This window comes from Xiphophorus maculatus, chromosome 6 (assembly GCF_002775205.1).
Source record: "Xiphophorus maculatus strain JP 163 A chromosome 6, X_maculatus-5.0-male, whole genome shotgun sequence".
Lineage (NCBI taxonomy): Eukaryota > Metazoa > Chordata > Actinopteri > Cyprinodontiformes > Poeciliidae > Xiphophorus > Xiphophorus maculatus.
The window spans coordinates 2,477,980-2,499,170 of NC_036448.1; the positions used below are offsets into that span (position 1 = coordinate 2,477,980).

Sequence of the window (21,191 nt, forward strand, 5' to 3'; positions counted from 1 at the left end):
TATATAGCAATTTATCATACCATGAGAATTTCATAGCACCTACGTCTGCTATCATTATCAAGCTTCATTGAGCACAGTTGTTAAGTAGCAGACAGTATTGGCGTCATCTTGTCTTGTTAGCTAGTGCCACATCAGTTTTGGCTCTTTCCGGAACATACAGGACCCGGTTCTTACAGGAGTCGGTGTCTAATCCTTTTTCCTCTTAGCAGAGTGCACAGCAGTCTTCTGTTTGTCAGAATTTTTTTTTTAGGCAGTATTTTCAGGATAATTACTTTAGCTGGCAACTTGCTGTTCTACAACATCCTAGCTGTAATGCTTTAGCCTGAAGAGATCGTTCTTGCATGTTGATCTTAATACATTGCACCACTTCAGATATCTTGCCAGTAGACACCACCATGGGAACTGAGAAGATAACATTAATCTCTTTCACATGTTTCCAATACTTCCTCACAGAAGGCACCATGAATGTTACCTTTGTGCTCAGGCGAGTTCTTTGCTGTCACTTGATCACTGAAATACACACATTCTTACACACAGCTATTATGAAAAGAGCACTCCCTGTGTGAGTGTTACACCTGGTTTCTGTTTTCTCCACGGACTGTGATGGCAGTGGCTTTTCCCTTTGAGTTGTACTCATGTGGAGAGATGATACGTGTGGATCTTGAATAGAACGCCACAAAGGATTCCAAATTGAGAACATGGAGTGGTGATGGTGGGCGGGAGTTTATTTTTACTACTTATTGTGCCAAGAGGTATCTTTGTCATACGTCCGACGCAGCCTCAGAACAGATTTTCTGTTACAGTGACTTAGGTTAATTTTAAAATGTATCCAATTTTTTAATTTGTCCTCCTTTGGGAAAGGTTTCGCTTATCAAATATCCAGCATCATGAGTTTGTTTATGTTGATAAACTGTGGTGCAAGGCTTAATTTATTTTTAGTTTATTTCCTATAAAAATCTTAGACTAAAAGTGTAACAGTTCCATTTTGTAAACAAAATGCTGCATCAATATCACTGTCACATGACCAAACAGAGGTCACATGACCATCCTGCTCCAGAAACATGAACAAGGTGGAGATGAAGATCGGTTATTAATGTCAGTCCAGTCTTGCTTATCATTCTTCTCTCTACTCATATGTGAAAAAATGACTAACATTGGTCAATGCCATGTTAGTTCTGATATGCTGTGCATCCTTAATTGACAGTTCTGTTTAAAAATAATAGAAAAAAGTATTACAGACTAAACATTATTCACTGAGGGTAAAGTCAGCAGCAAATATATTACTAGTGTTGACATGTTTCATATATCACATTTGACCAGTCCCAGTCAAATGATCTTCCAGAGAAATGTGTTCAGACACAAAGGAAGTTTTTACCGCTGTTCATCTGGAGTATTGATGCTTTTAACGTTCAATCATGAATGAATTCAGAACATTTCTGATTGTTTTGGAAGTATGTTGTATGCTGTAAAGCATAAGAAGTCACTTACCTTCAGTGCTGGTAAATAAGGAATTCTTAAAAGCTAGCAACAGGTTGACAAATACCATTAACCACAGAACATTTGACCATCCTTGTTATCACAAATAATTATAGTACGCTGGCATAAAAGCCACTTCAAAAGACCTTAAAGGGTTAGTTCAGATTTTGTGAGGTTCTGTGAAGTCATTATTGGTAATAGTTTCCTTACAGGTAAATAGTAGCGAGATGTGGTGTCACTCAGCTTGTTAAAAATGTAAACAGTCAAATGAACAGCACCTGTTTAGTTGGTTTCAGAAATTTAAAAAAGTCAAACTACAAAATGTTGGTATTAGTGGAATATAATGTTGGTGTATATGACAAGGTTACGATTTACCAACAGAAAAAAAATGTGGGTTTTTTTCAGCCAAGCAACATTCTTGTTTCTATGTGAAGTTGCCTTGGTTGAGTCTACCGTTTGTGTCAGTGCAATTATTATCCACCATTCAATCATCAACCAATGGAACCTTCTTTATATTGTTTAGGACACTCTTTCTAACCCTGTCTGTTATTTAAAGCTTCTAGAGTCCTTCTGTTTTACTGTTGAAGAGTTTTTTTGTTCTGTTTTTTTTTCCCCCAATCTGGGACCAATGTCTGGACCAGCAGCCATTCGTCTTTGACTCCATCGTGAGACATGCTTGTCTGAAATGTTTAGCTCATACATAAAACAATTAGTCTCTATGTTGTTGTCTGGAGCAGAGTGTGGCCCACTGTGATTTTTCACTCTTAGGCCCGCCTGGATCCAGGTGTGGTCCTCTTTCTTGTGTTTATGCTGCTTGCGGTGATGCTTGACGGCAGACATCGACACCACATCCAAACAGCAAACTGTGGCTCGGCAGGTTGATCATGAGGACCTTTGGTTGGGGTGGAGGTTGGTTTGTAATGTCCTACAAACAGCCTTCAGCCTCCTCCCTCTGCCCCTTACTGTCACCTCTTTTGTTTGTTTTGGCTCCTCTCTTTAGACTGTGTCATTCGGGGTTATCGAAATACGCGGTGCAAAAAAAAAAATCCAATGTAATTTTTTTTTTTTTTTTTGTCTTTTGGGTGGAAAAATAGATTGATTATGAGCAGCAGTAGTTTTCTTATGAGGGTTGTATTTCATTAAGGGAAAAATGCTGTTCAAACCGGCCTCCATTCTTCTTTATAGAATTATTTTCATTTGGCCACAATGTCAAGTTTTTGAGCAAAATTTAAGTCTGGTTTTTGACATTTCAAATCTTAATTTTCTTATTTTTTTTAATTTTGAGTCCTTCAGAGCTGGACTTGCTGGTTTACTTTGAATCACTAGTTATGTCTCCATCCAAATGTCATGTCTCAAAAACAGAAAATTAGAATTAAGCACATTTCCATGTTCTGGTTTGGAGCGAATCAACCAGGCTGTGCAAAGCAGGGTTTTGTTAGATGTCGATGTTTAGCATTGCTGTAAAAACAGGAAGTAGTAGAAGTGGTTGCAAACCAGCATGGACCACACATCTCAGAAAAACAGAGAGAGGTTTTCAGGAATTCGTTATTCTGTAATGTCAACCAGCATTGGCAATATTACATTATGTCCGGAGATGTCAGAAACAGCTGACCAGTTGTGTGAGGTTAAATGTTTGCTACATCTCAACTTATTCAGCAAATGTATTTCTATAGTCACTTTAGCAAATTACCGCTTTTCTGGAAGAGCCAAAAAAAAAAAGAACTCAAGTGACAATGAAAACTGTTTTCTGAAACTGAAGAAGTTATTTTGAACTTTGCTGTTTCCACCAACCTTTTTTAGTGCGATTCACACAGAGCCAGGTTGGTTTGGATTGCTTTTTACCTTATTTAATATAATCATCATGCAAAAACAATTTGTTTTGTTTTTGCATGATGGGATTTTTAGTCTGGTTAAATTTAAATAATTTTGAGCTAAAACATCGAAGTGTGCCAGATGTGCATCTTTTCACAGCATCTGTTGAGTTTATCTGTAATGGAATCTGCACTCTGAATTGTTGTGGAAGATGAATTGTAGATTAGGCGACCCTAAAAATACAGGCGCAGAAGAATTAAATAACTATTTAATACTGGAAGCATGACGCCATCAGAATGTCTTGTTGAACAGCTATGTGTGCTATGGCCAAACATCCTCCTTCCTCAGAGCCACGCATGGAGACGAGCTCACCATCGCAGGCTGAACCTGGAGAATGTTCTTGTTTAAAAGCAGCATTCCTCCCTTTTATAGTGAGGTCTTACATATACACACATTCCAGCCTAAAGCATCCATGTCTGCTTCGTTCAGGTTTATTCCTCTTTAGAATTTCTATACCTTACTGATTGTTGTAAGGATCGGAATGAATGGAGTGTCCTCTCCTCTAGTCTCCTCTAGTCTTTAGGACCATGTGGTTGGAGATATCGCCGTGATTTTGATCCTCCTTGGCATGTTCTCATCTGTTAAAGGAGTAATTTTCACACTTTTTAAACATTTCATCATCTTGATTTTAGAACATCTGCTTATCTTTTATGTTAAACTAAGATGCTCCATGTACCGCAGTGTGCAAAAGATTTATTTCTTGTCTGTAAATGTGCAATGCATGAGTTGAGGAGTTTAAGACTAATGTAGTTGGTTCATTTATCTCTCAAAGATATGTATTTATATACAAACTGAACTGGATAAAAACATACCTAATGTATTTTTAGCTCGTATGTTCTTGTTTGGATTCCTAAAATGTTTGCAGCGTAGGAAAGTTCTCCGTGTCTCCATGTCATTGACTTTTTCTATCCTTGTTTTGCAGAGAGAATAATCGACAACATTTTAACTGAAACAAGAAGTTTTGGACTCGGGGAGGACCTCGACAGGTACTCACTCATACCCGCATTACCATCATGTGTGGACTTTTCTCTGAGTTACTGACTTCTGCTTCTTTCCTCCCAGTCTCAGCTGTAAAAGATGCATCATAGTGGGAAACGGGGGGATCCTGTACAATAAGTCTTTGGGCTCCCGTATAGATGAATATGATGTTGTTGTGAGGTAAGACGAAGCAAGTATTAACGTACATTAAAGTAGCCGCACCAATGTAGCCATGACCTGTTGGGTGGGCCTGTCAGTCAGCCCTCTCGCCGCAGACACAGAGGGAACAGTGACTGGCTTTCAGACATTTGCTGAAGTAGATGAGACCGGTGGAAAAGATCGATTTCACATGGCAGTATCTGCCAATCACCCAAAACTAAGGAATTTGGGGCCAATGTATTGGTGGACTCCTAGAAACAATTGCTTCTGTCCAGTGTTCTGGAAAGACCTTAAAGACCATTTTCACAAGTTGGACTGTTAAGACCGTTGATGATCAGCTGAATGTTGCTTAGGAAAATTACAAAAACCCAAAAGCCTCATGTCACTGAGCAGACTAGCATAGTAAATATTAAAGTTCACTGATATCATTAGGAAACTGAACAAATGTGACTTATTTCAGGGTTCCCAAAAATAAGCCTATTTTTATATGTTTTTTTTTTAATCAACATAAGGTAACATGATGGTTTAGGTCAGTGCTTCTCAATTCCAGTCCTCAGGCCCCCCTGCTCTGCATGTTTTAGATGTGCCTCTATTCCAGAACAGCTGATTCAAATGATTGCATGACCATCAAGTGCTGCAGAAACCTGTTGATCACCCATAGATTCAATCCAGGTGTGTAGCAGAAGGGAAACACCTAAAACATGCAGGGCAGGGAGGCCTGAGGACCGGAATTGAGAAACCCTGGTTTAGGTTAATTGTTCTTCAGCCAACCATCACATAAGTCTAAATGTTTGGATACAATAAAAGATGTTATTTTGGAGAGATCTGAATTAGGTAAAAGAGTCTAATCATGTATTACCAATGGCTAAGCACAGTGGTGGATGGGTGATCATTTCTGGTTGTTTTACAGTCACTGAGTGAAGCACAGACTCCTCTGTATTCCAAAGCTTAGTCATCAACAGAACAATGATCCCAAACAGTAGCAAACCACCAATCAAATGGCTTCATTAGCCCCGCCTTCAATCTTAACGAACTGCATTATTGAACTTTAAAAAAGAGAAACAAATGTCTGTAAACATCAACATAAAGAAACATTTTAAAGAAAAGTAAGGCAATAATCCTTCACAACATAAGACTACCAAAACAGTTTATATTCTGTTTACATACAGTTTTACTTCCTTATCTTTTTGCACACAGCTTCTTTTGTTTTATTTTAGTTGTTATTCAGTAGATATCTGTGTAATACATTGAGTTCAAAGCACTTTACAAATAAAATTATTATTATTAACTTGGTGAGTTTGCAATTTGCATAGCTAGTGACTTTGTAAGAATTTTATGATTTTGGTTTGAAACACGAAGAAAGTATGGGTATATTTGTTAATATTGTGCATAAAAATATGGAGTTAAGGAGTATAAAGCTATTGGTTCATGAAAAAAACAGTCTTATGAATGATTGACCTATGTGGTGGTAAGGTCTTGAGAGTAACATTCAGCAGTGTCCAGATTCCCTTACTAGTACATAGTTGAACCGTAAATAAAGAGTTAATGCATATTAGACTCACTCATGCTCTGCTTTTGTTGGCAGGTTAAACGGAGCCCCAATAGCTGGTTACAAAAGAGATGTAGGGACCAAAACCACATTGAGGATTACCTACCCAGAGGGAGCAATCCAGAAATCTGAACACTATGAAGGCGACTCACTCTTCGTCTTTTCTGCTTTCAAACCAATTGATTTTAAGTGGCTGAAAAACATGGTCTTCAAGGAAAAACTGGTAAGCAGAACGCCATGTTCTTCTTGTACTAAAATTAAAATGCTATGCTGTTTTGAATCTTTTTTAAGCTTAGGAAAAAACAGATATATAGACATATTTAAAGTAAGGGTGTCTGCACATCCTTGAAAAGTCTAAAAAAAAAATCTTAACTTAAAAAAACTAAGTTAGCCTTTAATATGTTAATCACAGGTCTTAAAGAACTATTTAATTTTTTCTACATTTTTTTTCACTCTCTTGACTTTCTTGCCATGCAAAGGTTTGAGTCGCACTCAGACATCTTCATTGCGTTTTGTGACCTGAGACATTTGAGGTTACCAGTAACTCACTGCTAACATACCCTAGCTAGCTAGCTAGCTTTTTTGCATCTGTTATGGGTAAGTGCGAAATTTTTGGCAGTTGGCCAGACGAAGTTTGTACATTTCTGTGGAGATATGGGTGTTGGATTCCATTCATAATGGTCTTATGCTTTGATTGGTTGTGGATATATAAGCAGAGAAAACATGATGTCGGTGTTCATAAAGCTGTATAGATCCTCAGTTTTCTGGTCCATTTTACCAACCGAGTTCTTTGACTGAAGAGTGTTGAGTGAAGATGAGAATTGATGACGCGGCACTGAAGTGAAATGCTTATGTCCTTATGATCATGGGGAGCTGAAATCCTTTATAAGCATTAACCCCCCAGTTTAATTCCAAAGACTTTCATATCACACAAGTGAGAGCAAACTGACTGGATTTTATCACTGTAAAATGTGTTGAGCACAGATATTCTTAGGAGACATTGGGTTCTTTATATTCATTGTGATAAATAATCGTATTTTTTCTTTACCTTTGTGGATTGCTGATGCTCCAGCTCTATTGAGTCAGATTACATTAAGTCCACTCAGCACCCAAGAAAAGACTTTACTGAGGAAAAACCTTCAACAGCTCCTACAGTATATGAAGGTTTTCACCAGAAATAAAGCTGTTATGCATCTTATCCTGTTATCTATTCATTACAAGTAATGAATACATGCAAGTTTGCATGTACATTATTGCGTACTTTTCAATTAATTTAATTGTTAGTTGTGATGGTGCAACAAAAAACACAAAAGAGACAAAAACCTTCAGTCAGAAATGTCTATTTCAACCAGTTGCTAGTAAAGATTCCCACTGCAGACTTACTACTCAATTAACCACTTTTGCACCTTTGGTAGCTTGGAGTAACAGTTGAAATTTAACTACTAGAGGAGTTAAATATCTCAGGCCTGGATTTAAGTGACCGGAATTTTTCTAAGCAGGATTGTTCTTTCTAATCAGAAAGCGAAAAGTTGGAAAAGAACTCCACACAGCTGGGACTTTCACTGACCAGCTGATTTCTCAGACTAATACAAAATGAGAATGAATAAGAAAATGGAGGTTAAAACCAGAAATGAATAACATTCTTACTGGATGGACATCAAAGAAAAAGCCAGTCTGCATAATAGTGTGACTCTGGATTAAAGGACAGGAGAAGGGCAAAGATAGAGAGGATAATAGCTGGGAAAAAGAAAATAAGTTGAATAAGCGAATTGGTGGAAAATGGCTTACTTGGCTGGCTGATGGCCTCTCCAGCCTTTGATAGGGCCCAGATTTTCTGGCTTGTCAGTGGGAGAGGACAGTGGAAATGGCTGCTCCGGATAATTGATCTGGCCTCTGGCGTCAGCCTCAATCTCCTTTGAACTGCAGAGGAAGGAAGAATGTCTCTGGTGGGTTAATAATCAGAGGCAGTCTGCAAAAAAAAAAGGAAAAAGAAAATCCTTAAGCAAATGTTTTCTTTTTATGTCAAAATGAGGGTGTTATTCTTGTACAGTTAGAAATGAATAACTTATTTACCTTTTTGATTTGACTAGAAGAAAGTCTGTTTTGTTTGTCTTGGGACAGACTCAACTGTTGCACCACAGTTTATACTTCAAGGTCTGTCATCAGCTTGTGGATGATTCATTACGGAAGAAATTATAATCACCATTAGTCTGATCAGCATTAGAATCAGGATTATTAAAACAATTACTCATTGGGTTGTAAAAACAAAGAAAAAAATTAATGGCTGTGACCATGAAATTCTTCCTGATTTTTTTTTGTTGAATCGTGTCTTGAAATAGCGCCATTCCCTTAAAATAAATATATCTGTATTTATTTAGAAGTACGCATTGAAATGCGACTCATTTTATAGTTAATATATACAAGTATTGTATTTCAACCTTCCGTGGAAACTAAAACACAACTTGACCAGATATGACAAATATCAAACATATTCAGTTACAAAAAAAAATATTAAAAGTATAAAATTTTGAACTAAGTTAACTGCAGGGTGTGTAATTAATGAAATTTTAATCAAAAAGCATACATTGACAAAATGAGCAAAATTTTCAATTCAAAAACTCTTTGCTTCAGAATTATTAAAGAAGTATATATACTCATATGAGCTCCACAACCAGCTTTCCAGTGTTTCAGAAAGCCTAGATGATTGTTGGAATTTCTTTAGAAATGTGAACTGTGGATACTGACATTAGCGTTGGGGATGCCTGTGCTGCTGCTTCATGTTTAGCATTGAGATGCTATTTTAGGCTTGAATAGTTTCGCTGATATGCTAACTCCTTTTAGCACAACTTGAACACAACAGTAGTCTTTTCCATGGTCCCGTCAATATTGATATTGAAGCAAAAATTAACTCCAATTGGGCCAAGAGAAGTGGCTTTATTGTCCATTGTTCACGTGCGTCAGATTTACCGAAAACTAGTGAATTCAACGCACCCAGCCTGAACCTGTTTGTTTTTGAAAAATTTTAATTGTTACATTTCATCTGATTAATTAATCAAAATTAAGGCATTAAAGTCCTGACCCTTAAAAATGCATTATGGGGAAAATAAATTGTCACAAGTGCCAGTTTTTTAGCCAGTTCTAGTTTGGATTTGATCAATCTTCTGTCAGCCAATACCAAAGTACCAAATCTCTTGAGGAGAAAAAACTTTCTTTTTTTCTAAGGCATTATTGCAGAAGCACTAATCATTGTTCAACTCAAATAAGAACAGATCAGACCTTCTGTTTACATTACACGCTTTGCAGTAGCATGAACATATCCACTCAGGAATCCGTTTAGAATGCTGCAACTAAGGCAGAAATGATTGTGTTTCCATGGCGACACAGTGTTTATCTATGGATTTTCGGTCTTGGCAAAAACATGAAAGGTGCCGCTGGTATCCTGTCTTCATTGTAGCTGACTTAGAATCATCAAATCAAAGTGCAGTGGAAATATAAAGAGGTAGTTATCTGTCTAAAGGTTTCTTCTGGGAAATGTTCCAATAATAATAACTCATAAATACTTTACTTACTTTATTTTGTGCTTCTTTCTTTTATTAAATATCAAACAGGAGGCTGAAATTTAGGATACAGAGCAGGAAATCCTTATCAAGTCACAGCAAGCTTCTCTCCTTGTTTTTGCATTTTGTAGATTCTGAGGGGAAACACAGTGTCCATCTCTAATCGGTGTAGTTGGGAGTTTCTTTTTGTAACCTGGACATTTACAGTTGGAAGTGATGCTAAAACGCCTTAACTTGCTTTACAACGGAGAGGATTTCCTATTTTATTGGTTCAATTCAATATTAATTTTTCCATGTGTGGAAGCTTTGGGTTGCAAAGCTGTGCTGTCTGAAGTGACTCAGACAGCCGCTGGTACTTGACTCTTCTGAACTGTTGTTATGGCTTTTTACATTCCTGGAGTGCAGGGTTGGAAGTCTGAGCTGAATCCAGTTAAGAGGGGAAATTTCCCAATCTGCCATTTAGTGTTCTGTATACTCTGCCAAACAAACACATGTAAGCTCCCGCCAGCTCTTTCATTCACAAACCTGCAAACTGGGGCGGGGGGAATTTTCAGGACGACTCCCGGTTTGGATCCGATCAGCATCCAGGTCTGTTGTGGACTGCGTACATAATCAGTGGTGCGGCATCAAAAGGCTTCCTGAATCCCTCATTACCGCGGCAATCATTCTACGACTCAGCTTCGTCACTCCTCCAAAGTCTGACCTGACGTTTGCAACAGCCTGCCTTATTGTGCCGTTGGATGCTGTTTACACATGTGCTCAAACACCATCTCCACACTCGTTGATACCGGAACTTTTTTTTTTCTCAGTGTCTTAATTTCAGGGGTTTTTTTTACCTTGAATTCTCACAGGCCGTTAATGCACTTGCAGCCACAGCTGTTTGTATATGCGGGGTTATTCTTAAACAGAACCATCGAAGGATATACAGCTGGTTGTAAACACGGGGTTTGAAGGTGGAGGGTCGGTGTTCTCTCCCTGCTGTTTGTTTACAGGAGCTTTCCCTGCTCACTCCGGGGCCGAAAGATGAATGATGGATGCAGACAATTTGAGGAAGAGAGCACTTCTCCTTTAATAGAAATAGAGGCAGGGGTTCCTCCTTAGAGGTAGCTAAATGTTGTAAGAGGACTAGGATCGTAAAAACATTTCAACACTGCCATTTCCCTGGCAGTGTTGGAAAGAGAGTTTCCAAGGAATTACTGAAAATTTGAACCAGGTATCACAAACTTCTTGATGAACTTTTGTTTTCTTAAATATTACAATCATAAACCTCTGGTAATCTCCGTGTACTATCCAGATTTTTAAAATTAATAAGCCTGACTTTTCTGATCCAAAACGTTGATTCTTGACTCTTGTCACCGAGGCGCAATGTAGGTGTCTAGGCAGATCTTTTTAAGAATAAACATCTGGTAAGCATCTCCAAAAAACATGGATACATGCAGTCGTAAATATTTACATACTCGTAAACTAAATTTTTTAGCACAAAACGGCTGACTAACGTGCTGCGTGGATGTTGTTAATTAAAAGGGCTTTTAAAAATAAAACTCTTGGCGTTTGTGCTAAGCTTAAATTTCACAAGGTACACCAGGCACAGTACGTGCTGATGGTTTTAGGATCAACATTTTGCACATCATGATGGGGTTTACACCAGGTGTTCTAACTGGATTGTGTGCTTTGCAGAAATAATAAAACCACAGTTTATCATTTTGACTTTTACATCATTGACGTGCATCAAAATTCTGCACCAGAATAGGCAAAATCTGGACATAAAATTATAGTTATGAAACTAACTATAATTTTGTTAAGAAGTTTTGGCTGTGTGTGCAATTTATTAGAGAACAATTATAGCCATTTTCACCAATAAAGGGAGGTCGTTTGTAGAAAGAGATTTCCCCAGTATTCAGTTTTTTTCAATGGTGTGAATTAAGTTTTTGTTAAGGTTTGAGTTGGGGATATACTTGTAATGGTCCAGGTTATGGAAAATGTCTGGGTTAAGGCAGCAGCTAAAAAGAATGGAAGTCGATACAAAATCCTTGAACCAATAAAAAGTACAAGAATTTTTGCGTGTGTGAGTCTTGTCTACTGCAGCTGGCTTTCTGGATGAAGTTGAAACATTCGTGCAAACACACACACTCCTAGGCTGACGTGGTGCCCATTTGTTCTCTTCTCGGTTAAAATTTCTAATAAAATAAGAAAAAAGAGATAAAATGTTATAATCAAAAATCCTTACAAGGAAATGTAAATGTAAATTTTTACTTGTATAGGGGAAACCACATGTTGTGTTGTGTGATATAGTTGAAGTGAAGTTAACGTCTTTTTTTTGTATTGTAATATAAAAAGTTTTTTTGTTTAATTACAACAGTGGCCATATAACCAAAAATATGGGCAAATTATAATGGTTAAACGACCACGCAACAAAAAGGAGTTGAGCCAAAAATGGGAATTGATTTTTACCCATTTCCCAGAAAACTGTGCTGCACACAGAGGTCCTCAGGGTAACAATGTTGTGAAGTGTTTGCTGTGTTTTTACGCTTGCTGTCATGGGAGTGGGTTTCACACACCGGATAACCCAGAGAGGCAGGAACTGGGAAAGCACTGTGACCTCTGTGGAGACACAGGTCATGGTATGTGTCAAAAGAGACCAGAGACAAATTGGTGTGTTTCAGATGCCAGACAAACAAAAGACCAAGAGACCAAAAATGCTTGGAATTTCATTGCTCTTGATTTCACCGACTGTAATCGCTCCTGCTGTGCACCTGACCTTTTAACACCTTTCTGTTTGCCCTTTCAAACAATCTCTCTGTAATGATTCCTCTTCAGTGGAACTCGTATGTAGTGAGAAACTGCACCTTGTAAATCCAAATGCTCTCTGCATACTCACCCCTAAAGACCTCCAGACAACCTTAATTGGGATTGTTCTATGTTCTTTGCTGCTGTTTTGGTTTTTAAATTGCTTCAAGTCAGCCTTCTGGAATTCAGTCCTCCTCATTTAAGTTATCCACTTCATAAAAAGCCAACACAACCACATCCTCACCCAGTTGTTTACAGGATTGAAGAACCCAGTTAGAGCCAAACAGTTCGATAGTTGTCTAGGATGCGAGCACGTCTGCCTCTCCAGATGTATTAGCTAATTATTGTAGACAATTTTCAAAATTAGGCCATAACTTTAAAAGCGAACACATACCGTGCCTGATGTGAAGACAGTTAAGCTCCCCTCCTCGAAGTCTGTTTACAGAACAAGGCTTTAAAACCACCTGTAGGAACCAGCATATATGAAGGAAAGCCTCCCTCCCTTTTCTACAGTGTTTCAGCCCTGTTCATGGCTGCTGTAATTTCCCTCAGCCCCAGAGGAGCCATATATTGAGCTATCTGTTTCATTTGACACAGAGGAACATTTTTGTTAAAACGGGAGTCGGGTTTCATTGGCTTGTGCCACAAAGAAATTTAAGCCGCAGTGGAACCTAACTACACTTTAAACTGTAAAAGCAAGGCTAGAAATTGTACAGTTTACTTATTTAGACATTTTATGTCTGTTTTGGAAAGCATGTATTTAATTTTATGTGACAGGAAATGGGATAATGGGCATGCCCAGCCTTATTTAGGAACTTCACCAACGTTGTAACTTTTGACATTTTTTTTCCCTCGTCACTCTTCCATTCAGGCTGGATCACTGTTTCCTTTAGTTTGGTCGCCGGTTTCGCTTCTCCTTGTAGGATTTTTACCTCACCCAAACTATTGTCTGCACTAATCCATTGCTTTAAAGTCTTTATTTGATGGTTTCTGAAGCTTTGATTGTCCTTCAGCTTTGAGATTGCATGGCAGGTACGCTTAGCCTTTATAAAGCTACAGCTCTTGATGACAACACTGCTATAGAGGAACTCGAGTGTTATTAGATACAGTTTGGCAAACACAGTAATGGCATGCTCAGAGGTTTCTGGCTTATACAAACTATCTTTATTTGTGTAACTTTTCCTCTTTGAAGACTCCACCAATGTTAATGGATCCTATGACTGTCACCGTTAAATGAAAATGAATAAGGATAATTAAAAGGATCCATCTTTATATATTGCAAAACTTGTTAACAGCTTTATCCTGATAATCCTCTGGTAATCTCTTTATTTCCAATAATTTAACACAGATAACAGTGAGCCTTTTCAAACCTGCCCTGAGAGCTTCAGTGCTCCTAAACAGAACATAAATTCCACTTGGTGAACATTTTATGGTATAGTTAATTAATTTTACTGTAGCAAGTGGTTTATTTATGTTTGTTATGGTAGACTGTGCCATTGCTGGTATCATTGGATGACTGCATTTGACCAAAGCTCACATTTTCTCACCTTCCTCAAAAAGTGGCCTATGATTTATCAAAATTGATTTTTAGCAAAACAATCACCACCTCTTGGTTGCCGAAAGACAATTTTAGGCAAAAAAAAAAAGACTTAGTGACAATTTGAAGTTCCGTAATGCAGCGCTCGTGGTGTGCAGCATGCTTTAATTACAGCAATGCAACTCATCAAGCTAGCGATGCTAAAGAATCACCGTTCTTCAGGTTGTTTGTTGCCTCTTTTGGTAGATGCTTTCACACAGACAGGAGTGTTAATGTGGAGTCCAACCTTTCCTTTCTAGATCAGTCAATCTCCTTGAATTAATTTGTTGAACTGAACTTGTAATCCTTGGGATTCATTGTTCAGTCATACCAAGATGTTTATTTTGTTCTAAGGTCTTGACATGTGGTTGTCAAGCTGGAGAGGTAAATGTTGTTGTTCTTGCAATGTTCTACAGATGACACTCATTAATCTAGGTTTAACGATCTAAGCAGAAAACTATGTTGGCGTCACATTCTTGTGGGTAGAAAAACCTTAATGTGGGTTTATCCTCATGACTTTCTTAAAATTTGTCAGGAATAAATGCCTCACACCACACACCTTATTGACATACAGATCTGAAAAAAACATTACGACACCCTATAAGCCATTATTTTTCTAACGTATTTTAACGATTAATTACTAGAATAAAGCTAAAAAAAAACTGACATATGTATATGTGAAATTGAAAGGAAATCTGCAATAGAAGAAATGTGGGACTCTATGTTCTACCTTTCGACCCAGAGATGGAAGTACAGCAATAACTCATCAAGCTAGCGATGCTGACTTAACACCTTAATTAAGAAAAGGTTAAAGTTGATTCCTCATTGGCGAATTGTAATAAAATCCTTTTACCAAGTGCCTAAGATTACCACGCCTCATCGGCACTTAGCATTTTAAAGAAATCCCTCATATCGAACATACATGTAACATCAGTGGAGAGGCTAGAACACTAGCCAGATACCTCTGCTCCCCTGCGCCACTCTTTTATCCAACATTTTTATCACTTACGAGAATTCACCAAACTCTCTCCATTTCCTCTAAATTGTCTGCCATGTTTCTTTACTCTAAAGTCTCATATGGTATTGCAGGGTTTTAGGGGAGTTCCTGTCTGAAATCTGAATGCTGGTGAGTGGAATCAGTGTTTCTGGCCAGACACCACACACTGTACGACCAAAACCATTTTACCTGAGATTTATCATCAAGTGTCGTCTGTCAGGTTATGAAAATGAACTAGGCATTAGAAATGACAAGGGCATTTACTACCTGAAATAGTTTTTAGTAATTTTTTCATATACAATGGAGACATTTTATATCAGATTAATAGAAATATTGAGCATAATGTGATTCTAAATTAACTTTAATTCACGCAACTTGTGTTCAGCTCAATTTTCTGAGCTGAATTTTCACTGTCATATGTAGAGCAATATTTTGATTTTTCTGTGTTTGTTTTTTAGATAGTAGAACACAGTGGAAGACAGAAGTGTAGAAGTGACAGGGGAAATAAATGGATACAGGTGAGAAAGTTGCCAGGTGATCTGAGATGAGACCACAAAATGACTGTCATGTCAGGAGAGTTCCCATGTTTCCACTTTGTTGTGTAATCCAATAGTAAAATGTTCTTAAATATAGTTATTCACTTACTGCTAGTGTACCGTTATGTTCTGGTTATTAGCTTGTTTTCTACTTTATGTGAAATTCAATAATTACATTTTCTTATGTTCAGAATACAAAGGTAGTGATGAAGATGAAAAAAGGGATAAAGTACAAGATTCTCAAGAAAAAGGTGAGGAATAGAAGAGTGATGAGGTAAAAACACACTGTTGCCTGTGTGTGTGGCGTTATAGAGATCATAGGAGATTGTCAGTGTCTATTCAACCAGTGTCAGATCGACTGAGTACAAAAAAGATCCTTTCAGAGTACGACACGTTTATCTGGCTGGAATTATCAGTGGTAAGTCATACATACATCACAGGTAAAAATAAACAGGTAAGAAGACTTGAAGAAAATGGGTAAATTAAACTACGGTATACTTCTTCAAACAGTTACATGAAATGACCACTAGGTGGCAATATGTGTGCCAACCGGTTTACTGAATATTATTCCTGCACTGTTTGTCACTGTAGAGCTTCTGTAGCATCAATCCGAGAACACAGCTGTTCATTTATCAACAGAAGCTTCCTGAGGCAGTGGTCAATAAATGTGCTAAAATTATCCAGTCATTTTAAATTTTGTTGGGGGGATCTTGCATTGTAACTTGGACTACATTCACACTGCAGGATTTAATGCTCAATTCCAGTTTTTTTGTGAATTCTGAGTTGGAAAAATAAAGAAACTTGTCTAAAAAAGAAATGCTCAGTGTTTGCGTAAGTAAACACGGATGCTAACAGAGGGGAAGAGCTTATTTTACATTTTTAAATTTGTCCAACACATTAACAACTTAATCCTCATCATGGTTTGCCATGTTTGTTTTTCTTCCCGCTTGCACATATCAGGACGCAGAATAGTAAACATTTGTCGCGTATCAGTGATGTTTAGGTTGGATGAATGCGACCTGGCCGTACAGACTCGGGTCACATTTGAAAAGATTGAATATGTCTCGGATTTAAAAAACATGTCCAAGTGGTTTGGGTCACATTTGTAAAAAAATGATCTGTGTTGTTCAGACTGTGTTGAAAAGAGCAACAAAAAAAAATCATGTTTGGGTCACTTCAGGTGGAAACGTAGCCTGGGAATGCATTTGAGTGTAATGTGTATTTCATTTTAAATGGGATTTTGTGATTTATAGTTGCTGTTTTTTGACCTGACAACTGGCATTACTAGAAGGTAGTGTGTAGTAATTAAAATGTTTATATTTTTTTTTTAATGCAATGTTATTTGAAAACAGTAGTTGTATTTCGTGGCCATGAATGATCTGTGGCTACCATCCAGCAGCTTGCCACAATCAGAATGTGAATGATTGATTCACTGAATGTACTGTAGTGTGAACTTTGGGTTCGTCTGGACTTGATAAAGTATACAAGTACAAACCATTTACGATTTTATACTCAGCTGAGTTTTTTTTCACCACCCAAAAGTGTTGCAGCTACTGAGAGGGCATTGAATTCTGACACCAACAGAGCTCAAATGGTGTTCTGACTGCAATCAACCTTCCATCTGGTGTTTTTACTTCCCTCGGTGGGGCAGATGTCTCTTTATACCTGAACACAGCAGTTCCATTAGCACAGTTCAGAGTCGTCTGTCAGTAGCAAAAACAGAGGAGCCTTGGTCACAATTTTAAATCGTCTCTTGTAGGGCTGCACTGACTGCAGTTTTCTGGTCGATCACTGATCTTTAAAAATCCTGACCTGCCAATGCCAATACTGTACGATACCAATTTTTATTTATTTATTTATTGTCTGAAATATCACTAGAAATAGCAAGAAAGTTGCTGAGTTGGTAACAGCGAGGTGACTGTTGTTAACTGCAAACATGTATGGGTGGTTCAGTCAGTCAGAACCTCTCACAGCAGAGCAGAAGAGGACAGTGGGTGATTTTTAGACCTTTGCTGAAGTATATAAAAACAATGGATAAGATAGGCTTCTCGTGTATCAGCCAATCATTAATCTACCAAAATTGAGGAAATCGGCACCAATAAATCAGCTGGCCAAAAAATCTGTGCACCCCTAATCTCTTATGTAAATTGAGCAAGTACTCAGAGTATGTTTTGCTGACTTAAAAAAAATAATATAGCAGCAGTAATATATATATATATAAACTTTTATATATAAACTGCACAGTAGTAGCACTGTTGCCTTGCAGCAAGAAGGTCCTGGGTTCGATTCCCGGCCCGGGGTCTTTCTGCATGGAGTTTGCATGTTCTCCCTGTGCATGCGTGGGTTCTCTCCGGGTTCTCCGGCTTCCTCCCACAGTCCAAAAACATGACTGTTAGGTTAATTGGTCTCTCTAAATTCTCCCTAGGGGTGAGTGTGTGTGTGAATGGTTGTTTGTCCTGTATGTCTCTGTGTTGCCCTGCGACAGATGGGCGACCTGTCCAGGGTGACCCCGCCTCTTGCCCGGAGCTGGAGATGGGCACCAGCAACCCTCCCGACCCCATTAGGGACAAGGGTGAACAGAAAATGGATGGATAAACTTTTGCCTTGCTGACAGAAATTTGTTGTGACTGCACATGTTATTTTTTACATAACCCATATGTAATGAATTTTTATATAACATAGCTAATAGAATGATCACACAAACAAAATATAACAATGGTAGTTTGAAATATGGATAGATTCAGACTTGAAAGAGCTTTTTTTTAAAGAGGGAACAGGAAGAAGAAGGGGTCTGGGCCCCAATGTTTCAAGATCCTAAAAATGCCCCTGGGGGGAACATTTCCTATCCCAAAATTATGTTTACTTCACCGTAAGCCTTTTTGTGTCTTTATTTGAGAATTAACAATCGTCCTGCAGCTTTTTCCCCAAAACACTTCTCATAACACTACCTTTATTTTTATTTATTTTTTTTACAACCTCTCTCCCTTCTAACAACATTGAATCATTCCATTCTAAATGTCCCCATAATTCTGAAAACCACCTGTACCCTTGCTTTTAAGTCTTCAAAAAGATTTCCGCCCTGTGATATTTGTCTGTGTACATTGGCTCATTACTCTGTAGAGCTTACGGGTGTGTGTTATGAGTTTCTCTCTTTCCTAGAATAAAGGGGGAAAAAGCAGCATCACTCTCTTTACTCAGTTCACACAGACATTTAAGTAGTGCAGCTAAAGAGATTCCTGGCAAACACAAGCTGTGTTGACAGGAGAGATGAGCTGCTGTTCCTGTTGTAGCTCGCAAAAGGCTCAGAGCTGGGCACACATTCAAAGTGAAGCCACAAAGTCAGCAGACTTGTTGCTACTGCCTGTGTTAACCACCATACACACACACACACACACTTTCTCTCTTTTCAGGAGACGTACAGTGTTGTATCAAAGGTGGCATGGTGGGTGCTCGGTTGTTTGAACAGGTGATTCCCATTTACATGGACTCACTTTATTAGCTTTTTGCTTTTAGGAATCCACATCATCAGGAAAGACCATCACACAGTACCGGATTGTTTCCAGCTCCTTTCCCTGGAGTGCAACAGATTTGACAACTAGACTTATATTTAATTTAAAAAGAATTTTTAAAAATCATTTAAAAGATGTTAAAATGAAGAGCCAGTGAAATTATCATCAAAGCACATGCTAGTGGTTATGTGTTGGCCAGTTACGGGTACGAAAATAAAAAAAGGGTTTTAAAAAGTTACGATTTTAAAATGGCTGAAATGTTGCATTCTTCTGGTTTAAAGTCACTTCAGGGAGTTCCAGAGAACATGTCGGTCTGGAACTTTGTCCAGCTCTGTGGAGTATGGAGGAGCATACTGCTGCAGTCTCCCACCTGTTGCTGTGCACTGCCAGACAGCTTATTGAAAGAAGACTACAATGCTTTTTCTTTACATACATGAGAAACTAATTCAGTTTTTCAGATTCATTGCTGTAAGTCATCCTTCCTTCCTATAGCATAGCATTGTTTTAAAGCTAGATGTTTTCTGACTGATTGCAGGCGCTACTGTAGTAATTTATGTATGTTGTTGCGACCCAGCTCAGCCAGGGGGAAGGAGAAGTTAAATTAAAGAAACCTAGGTGTTAAAGGTTTAACAATTTGGGGTTTATTGTTTGGGTTTAACAAAATAAAAAGGTAAAAATCAACTACAATCAAAAGTTAGGGTCTTATAACCAGAAATACTAAATAAAACGATATCCACAAAACAACCAGAGTTGTAAACCAAAGATCTTAACAGAACTGAACCAAAAACCTAAGGTTAAACAAAAAACAACAAAACTCTATAGGCTACTATAAGCTTACATACAAAGCCCCCACAGGGACTATCAAAGGTAACAAAGATTTAGAAAAGACAATGCTGTGTACAGCTGTCAACAAACACCCAGCAAAGTGGCAAGCTGTCTGAACAAAGAATCAGCCGCGCCTTCTCCTAGGAAGACTTGGGTTTAAAAAGGGAGACCTCATCAGGGATTGGTGAGCCAATCAGCTCTGCTGTAGGCCTCAGGGAGTGGCACAGGAGGATGAGGGCTGCATCCATTTCCCAGTGGAATCAATTTGGTTGGAAAGCTGCAGATATACAGAAACGGAAGAGAAAAAGAAAACATACAAGGCCACTGGCTGTGACAATGTATATATGTGTGCGTGTTTATATATGTGTATATGTATATGTGTGTATATGTATACATGTGTACATATGTGTATAGGTACATACTGTATGTAGATATATATAGATTCATCCATCCATCCATATCCTCTTTGGCTCTGCAGAGACAGTGGATTGACTGACAAAACCGCCCACCAGGTCATGTCTGCACGTGCGCTGTCACCAATAGTCTTCCACTGTTGCCAACTTAGTAACTTTTTCACTATATTTAGAGGCTTTTATGACAAACAAAAAAAAAACACTAAAATTGGAATCAGCAGATCAGGATTTTAAAAGATTGCTAGTAGGCCAGAAAACTGCAATCATTGTACACCGAATTTCTAGTCATATTGAGAACTCAAAAAGTTTTTACACAATAATTGGTACATCCAGTCTTTTTGTCTTTTGTTTTTTGCTATACTTTTTAGACACGTGTAACAGATCAGGGTGAATATTGTTTTCAGGTTTCTGCTCAGTGACAAAATCTGCAAAATCTTATGTGAAAAAGCCTGAATTTGATTGATTGGTTGCATTAGATTTCACTGAACTGATGGTGTTATAAAGAATGAATTAGATTGAGGTTCATAGCCAAATTGAAAAATTGTGGCGCTGTATATCATCAATCTGAAGTGGTTGTTATCCATGGTATATCCAATGACTGTCACCTTCCTAAAATAATAGCCAAAGTAATTTTTTGCCTTAAGTGTCTCTGTTTTCAAAAATCACCACCGATCTGTGCCCACAAAAAGAAAAAAAAAATCACTTTTGGCAAAAAAATTACTTTTGACCATTATTTTGGGAAAGTGACAATATTCAAGAAGCAAAACATTCTTTTTTTCTCTTAGAAATCAGTGCCAAGTCAAATTCAGAAGAATAAAATCCTACTGTGAATTGATAGAGATCAGTTTACGTTTAGCAGTCAGTTTAGACATGACAAATACCAGGTGATATTTAAATTTGTGAGCAACATCAAAATGTATAGTTTTAGAAGATTGGGGATACATTAAATACTTATTA

The 21,191-nt window shown here is 37.9% G+C and overlaps 1 protein-coding gene across 4 annotated transcripts in view; it reads left to right on the forward strand.

Moving 5' to 3' along the window:
* The window catches only part of st3gal3 (ST3 beta-galactoside alpha-2,3-sialyltransferase 3), a 68,879-nt gene that overhangs the window by 37,604 nt on the left and 10,084 nt on the right, over nt 1–21,191 (forward strand). For all 4 annotated transcript variants that reach the window (XM_023335142.1, XM_023335141.1, XM_014469998.2 and 1 more), the window contains 3 exons: nt 4,271–4,334; nt 4,411–4,506; nt 6,071–6,257. In XM_023335142.1, coding sequence (XP_023190910.1) covers nt 4,271–4,334; nt 4,411–4,506; nt 6,071–6,257 — 347 coding nt within the window. The remainder of the gene's footprint in view (nt 1–4,270; nt 4,335–4,410; nt 4,507–6,070; nt 6,258–21,191) is intronic.